The 7,095-nt window shown below is 34.8% G+C and overlaps 1 protein-coding gene across 4 annotated transcripts in view; it reads right to left on the bottom strand.

Annotated features, from left to right (window-relative positions):
• Window positions 1-453: 453 nt before the first annotated feature.
• The window catches only part of LOC112453862 (regulating synaptic membrane exocytosis protein 2), a 57,908-nt gene continuing 51,266 nt past the window's right edge, over window positions 454-7,095 (bottom strand). For 3 of the 4 annotated variants that reach the window (XR_003040670.1, XR_003040671.1, XR_003040669.1), the window contains exons 22-25: window positions 3,436-3,650; window positions 3,218-3,360; window positions 2,103-3,112; window positions 454-1,063 (exon numbers count right to left, since the gene is read on the bottom strand). Coding sequence is in view for 1 of the 4 variants with exons in the window: in XM_025014849.1 (XP_024870617.1) it covers window positions 1,061-1,063; window positions 2,978-3,112; window positions 3,218-3,360; window positions 3,436-3,650 (496 nt within the window). In the remaining 3 variants the exon portion in view is untranslated. The remainder of the gene's footprint in view (window positions 1,064-2,102; window positions 3,113-3,217; window positions 3,361-3,435; window positions 3,651-7,095) is intronic. The other variant, XM_025014849.1, reaches the window with a different exon arrangement.

Raw genomic sequence — 7,095 nt, 5'->3', positions numbered from 1 at the left:
TACAGAGATTTACAAAGCCTCTTAAATATTTAGTGGCGTTTCACTGTTTTTGTACAAAAATCAGTACGAAAGAGAATTTTTGTCGCGACGTGTCCCGTTTACGCAAGTTATATGGGCGGTTTATTTTTTTTTTTTTTTTTTAATTTGTTTCAATCTGGTTCTTATACGTAAATGAAATCTCCAAATAAAGCTTTCAAACAAAGCTAATTCGTAACTGTTCGGGTAATAGCTTCTTCATTCTGGCTTCGAGATTATTAATTTAACGAAAAGATCCAAACTAGATGTGTAGGAATCGATTTATCAGTCTGCTTCGTACTTGAGAAATATAGTACATATGCCTGCTCCATATTTTCTACGTCATAATAATTACCTCATTTTTTAGACACAGATTATAAAATGATATCTAAAAAGCCAAGTAACACGTGTTAATACGATAACCAATAAACGTCAGTATTCAGGGAACAAACTGTATAATTAATTATATCATCGTACATTCTAATTATTCCGATGCTAATTACTTAGAAAATGTTAAATTAAATCAAATCTATAAATTAATGGAAAATGCCGAAACTATAACGACGATCATCGTAGAAATCGTAAATCAACGAGAATATAAAGTAAACATCATTACCCATTCAAACCAGCGCGCACATATCGCAAATTCTCATATCATAGTGTTATTATAATATTTACATTAAATAATACATGCTCTGACGGTGACATTTTTGACTAAAAATTTGACAACGATAAATGTCTTTTAGCCGATCGTTTCGGAGATCGACATTTAGTACTTGAACTGTCCTAAATTATATACAAAGTTTGGAAATGTCTTCTCATTTTGAAAATGTCTCAACATTTTTAATCTCTCTCGCGTGCCGTTTAAATGAAGTCCGTGACCGTTTGTCGCTTCATATTTCTCACTATGTTCATGAATTCCTTACTCACTTAACCACATTTAGATTCACTGAAAACGAGTGTCATTGATCGTTCCACATCTTATTTATCTAGTACACCACATTTGAGTTCACATCTATCCCGAACTTGCTTGATTTAGTTTGTTTCACTGCAAATAAAATAAACAAATGTGTTACTAATTATCAATACACAACATCACTTACTTTTTATGAAATATTGAATGATAAAGGTTCTCGTTGCAGATTCAAGCATCGTACGTCATCATATATAGGTATACAAATTCACAATTGTTCTGTCGTGAGATTTCTGCACCATTCAATATCTCAAATTGATCGTGAAAACATTTCGAGAAAATATACAAGAGGATACATAGGACTCCGAATACGGCACAAACTTACCTTCGTTTATTTTTCGCATATTTTTTTATATTCTTAAAAATTCAAGCATATGTACGTATATGTATCAAAAACTTTCACGACTTACTTATTTACAAGGAAGTTTGAACGAGTCATGAAAAAGAGAATGTATAATAATATTGTGCAAAGGTCGAAATTAATAACGTGTTGTGTATCAAGCAATGTCAGGAAATCTATAAAAATCGTTCTTATATGGGCAAGGAAAAATATTGAACTTACAAAGTGCAAATAGCAAATTCAAGGACTACTGAAAATCGAACTTTTCCCCACGTCGAACTAAATTTCGTAGGCAAAGGCATATTCCTTCTACAAGTTCGGAAAGGTAAAATCGATGCACATAGCACAAGGCAACGAAGTTTCGACCGCACATACGATAACGTAATATCGTGTCGTTTCTGTTATCGACTCTTATGTCGCTACTTCGAAGCCGAAATGGAAGTATTTTCATAGAGGACAGGCATTTTCAAAGAAGAACAGGAGATTTCTATACAGAACGGTGGAAATGAAAAGAAGATATTGGCAACAACAAATGTGTATCAAGATTTCGCATGGGTACTTGAGAAAATCAATCGAACCGTTAAATGTCCTGAAAGGGCATTAAACGAGTAATATTGCTGTATTTGATCGTCAAGATATTACGAATAGATATATTGCAATCATCCCGCGATCGATTGCAATCGTACCGGCGCCTTTTTATTCGTCGCCTTTTATGTACCCACGTTAAATCGTTGTCTAACTATCTACGAACGATGCCTTGATCTCAGTGCGTACCTAAAACTATCTGGCGCTCCGGGAACATGGCTGCTACGTCTACATCTAGTCTACATACAGACTAGTGGTTCGTCTGATATGCCGTACATGATATGTGATGTACTAGTGGTGTTTCTAGAAAGACATATCCTTTCGCACGTTCTTTCATTCTTTTGCAAAATCTCGCATCGCCTTGTTTATATCTCTTGTTTTCATTCCGGTCCCGCAGAATTTTCAATTATCCATACAATCGCATTTCTCATACTATGTACCCCTCGTTAAACTGATTTTACCGTATTCAGAGCCAAACGTCACTCGTTAAGTAGCTTTAGGCTTCGACATTAATAGCCTACGGGGAATACGCGTCGGGTGTGTTAAGATTCTTTTCAATTCTGTCAACCGTAGTGAAGAATATGTAATATTACATGATAGAGAATTGTTTATATACTTCTCTCAACTTTTATACGGTGGATGTAGCGGTGTAATCCGAACTCTCTATCCCCTAACATATTTATTTGATACTACATATAACATCATCAAGCGATGACTTTATGCGTGTCACTTAAGTTATTAAAGACGTTTATAACAATTTCCACACACTTTTTAATTGTTTAATCAGTTAAAGTAAATGTAATACTATCTTGTACATCGAGACTCGTGCATTACGGTATTTTGTTAATGATAAAAGCAACTAAGTGCACCGCGATAGGAGCTCGAACTCAGTTGTGTCTGCTCTACTTTGTCTACTGCAAGAAACTCAAAGATCTCTTCAGTAAATATATATAAAAGAAATATTTCGGTACGTTCTTCGAGCAGTCATTCTTTTAGATCTTAAAAGAATCGAGAGACGTGACCGAAGATCGACGGGACAAAGCAAGAGATGGAGCTCCACTGACCATGGCTTGAGTGTCAAACAGCTTGTACCATCCGATCAACTCCTGACTGAGGTCCAGCTCATCTAATACGATCTGTGCAATACCCATGAACACTTTTTTCCCCTCTATCCGACCATAGTCACCCCATACTGTCACCTGGAATCATACATAACGATGTTGCAATTAAATATATGCAATTAAATATATGCGCATAAAACTGTAAGAATTAAAACAAAAGAAACTAGAAGAAGATGCACATACCTGTAATATACAACCCCGCCAGTTTTCTTTAAACGCCAATACTTGCTGATAGAGTGGATCTAATGTTTTTCTATGTGCCATCGTGGTTTTCGCTTTCTCTATACACTTTTTACCGTTCACCAGATATAGCTTCACGTAAGGAGCTGGAATAAGAACCGAAGCTAAGCGCGTCCGCATCACTTGTCGGCGATCACAAAGTTTATCGAAGTTTAACTAACCTGGTATTACTTTGCTGCCTTGTTTCGTTTTAAGGTCTTTGGCACGTACGACCTCCACTTCAAGGTATCCCTTCTGAATTTGCCTGAACGACAGCTGAATCTCACCGAGGCAACGGGCCCCGAGTGCTTGCCTTCCGACCATTTGGCCCGGTCCAAGATCTTCGATGAAGTCTCTCAACTGCCCCTCGCCTGCCATTCGTAAACTGGGAGACCAACTGCAGTTTTCAAAATTACACATTTAGCAAGGAAACGCAACTCGGTCGGAATACTACGAAAGTATGAAGTATGATTCAAAAGAAAAACGTTTGAAGAAGTAAAAGAAGACTCCGGGTGAGAAGAGTGAAATTTTGGCTTATAGCGTTTACCGTGCGACCAATGGAAAAATGGAAACTATACTTAATAAACTTTTCCCTTTTTCCTTCTTTTGTTCGCACACTAAACTTATACAAGATTATGTGCAGTAGGATGATTTTGACTGTTCTAAATGCGCGGTAATCCACAATAGAAAAAATAAAGCCCGAAAACTGCAAGCCGAAAATTATACTGTTCGAAGGAACTCTCTGATGCAATGAAGAAAATGCGAAGGATAAAAACCATAAACGAAAATAATATTCCGCAGGAGCGAGGGACAATTCTCGCAAGCCTTCGACGAAAGTTGTAAAAGATAGAGAATACACCTCATTCAGTTTGAGATAAGAAGAACTCACGCTGAAAGTGTAGTGTCAGTGTATAGTGAGTAAATATAATATTATACACATATAAAAAAAAAGATTTTATAAATAAGTTTAAAAACATACCAGACTGCTAATAACGCATGCATTTTAATATAATTGCGCAAAGAGAGATTTTAGACAATTATAAATATATAACAGTAATCAGTCCACTTCGATGTACATAATCGAGAGAATAATGTAACGCAAAGCATATATAATAATTTCAATAATCAATTAAAAATGCAATATAAAAATTGTTTTTATATTCGATAATTTTAATATGCGACTGAGTACTGTTTTTTTTTTTTTGCTCACATTTATCTACTTAACATGCTTTACTAAAATCTTAGGAGTAGAAAACATAATCAAAAAGATTTATATTAACTTACACTTACTTGTCGTCGCTATGCTACGCGCCGTTGGAAAGATTCACGTTACTAAAGCTAAGCGGATCTTTTTAAAAAGTTTTGCTATAAATATAAATATATATCCATATCAAACGTATATAATCATATTCAAAGTTGTTATTTTAATAGCTAATTATACTTATTGTTAGAAATATTTTCGTAGTATCTTATGAAATAAACGTACATCTCTTTTGTGACATAATTATAACTAATAGCATTATCAGTTGTTCAAGATATATTGCTGTAATGATTTTAATATATTTGAGTATCGGATAAAGTTATACGAATAGAAGTTCTCACATCCGATTGCACTCAATCACTTTGTCCGAAGTTTCGACCATGATTAGGTACGAAATATCGCTGCCAAAGAGTAAAAGTAATAATTATCAAGGACACACACATTATTCGTAAACATGTGCCGAATCGATAGAACGCCTATATCCTGTAAGTCACGCATACCTACATTTAGCCTATTTTTAATCGTCGATTCTGTTCCCTCGAGCTGGAGCATATACTTTAAGAGGTGCACACGCTGTACAGTACCTATTCTACGATATATCAAACACACTTTATGGAAACGACAAGAGATCCATAAGACAGAAGGGATTACTTTCCAAGGAACGTCGATATCTCAATAAATAGTATAGCCCACTATATATAAAAGACAATGGATCGTACAGAAGTAGGTGAAAACCATTGGGAAGATATGGGGGCCTGCGAAGACATTCTTAGGTGACATTCGGCATATTCACAGGGTGATTTTTCTTACCATGTAGATAGAGAATATGACTCCGTGACAATGAGATATCACATTGACATATAATAAATACAAAAGTGCGTGTGTGTACATGTGTGTAGGTGTGGGTGTATGTTACATATGTGCAACGGTGCTCCGAGATAATGCGGTACAATCATTTGCCACAATCAAGCACTTAAGCCAAGACGACAACAACACCGATAATGAACGACATTACTCTTATGGGCGCTTTCATTTCTCGAGCAGGGATAACAGAATGTCGATAGTAAGTAAAAGAAGACAGAAAAAGACAGCAGAATATAAATCCCACAGCCAATTCGTCGAAGACTATACCTTATAATACATTTTTTCCTCGCATTATAAAACTGCGAAACATTATATAGTAAATTTTATTGATACGAAAAAATATTACATTTCCTAAAATGTAATCGTGATTATAATATTATCCAATTATTATATGTCGAAAACTCACTAAAATTAAAAAAGGAAAAATAAACAGGTGTAAAACTAAGTTATTCGTCTTGCAGTAAAACATGATAGTATATGATAGTATATATACAAACATTAATTTTTTTTATTTTTATGTGGCTTTCATATATGTATATAACGCTTTAGTATATGATAAATAGAAAAAGGAATCATGACTGAGAAAAATCATAAATAATCTGAATTGCAAATTAACAAAAATTGAAGAGGCATGAGAAAAAGCGTGTGGCCGCAATCACGTAATTACACAGTTCAAATTATGGATATATATTGTTCACATATCTTCAATCACGTTTGAAGATTTAATAATCAATCTGAAAGGTTTACGATTTTCTGTGTAGACAGATCTTGGCGTATAAGGAGTAAGATAAATAAGCCAGCAGAATTATTCTTCGTCTATAACTAAGATAATTCTATGATAACAATAATAACAGTTCATGACTCGATAACGACTTTTTGAAGCAATATTTGCGATTAACAGTATCCTCTATGAATGACAAAGAATAAATTCCTATTGGCTAAAGAATGAGGTGGCAATAAACTGGCGTGTATATTGATAAACGATAAGCAATGAGCTGCGAGTTGTGAACATCTCACAAGTAATGGACTCTTTAAACAATATTCGAAAGCAAATAGTCATTAGGCATAAATCGATGATAAGCGATCTACAATTATATCAATGCTCAACATTACTGCTCACACAATGTCTAAGAACTTTTTAAGATAAAAATCCAACGCAACACAAGTTTATATTAAATTACATCTGTGTGTATGTGTGTGTTTTATTTCACCCTTCCATTTTTAATTTTTATTTCATTATTTCACTTATTGTTAGACTTTTCTTCAATCTCATGGAACCGAAATCTAATAAACATGAGAAACTCAGAGATATATTTTAATGAGTCTAACTTTCTAATACATTTAATATACAGTAGAGGTGTAGGTACTCCAAGTACAAAATATGTTACTCTTGCTCTAGAATATTTTCGGAATTCTCTTCCAATAACAGGTTAATTAACGAACTCACCTCTTTCATTTCGTATAGCTCAATTACAACTTACAGCTCATCTCGTTTAGTCAAGGTGCACGCGGCCTACAGAGAGGTAGAATGTAAGTGAAATCGCAGAGAAATAGTCGGCAGGACCAGCATCAAATGACAGAAAAGAAGAGACAAGAAAAGGACAGACAGAGAAAAGCAGGAAAAAGAAATAGAAATAGAAAGAGAGAAAGAGAAAGAGCGGCGCGCACGCGAGAGAGAGAGAGAGAGAGAGAGAGAGAGAGAGAGAGAGAGAGAGAG

This window comes from Temnothorax curvispinosus, unplaced genomic scaffold (genome assembly GCF_003070985.1).
Source record: "Temnothorax curvispinosus isolate PA1 unplaced genomic scaffold, ASM307098v1 QBEX01004747.1, whole genome shotgun sequence".
Classification (NCBI taxonomy): Eukaryota; Metazoa; Arthropoda; class Insecta; order Hymenoptera; family Formicidae; genus Temnothorax; species Temnothorax curvispinosus.
This window is presented reverse-complemented; position numbering and strand designations above follow the sequence as displayed.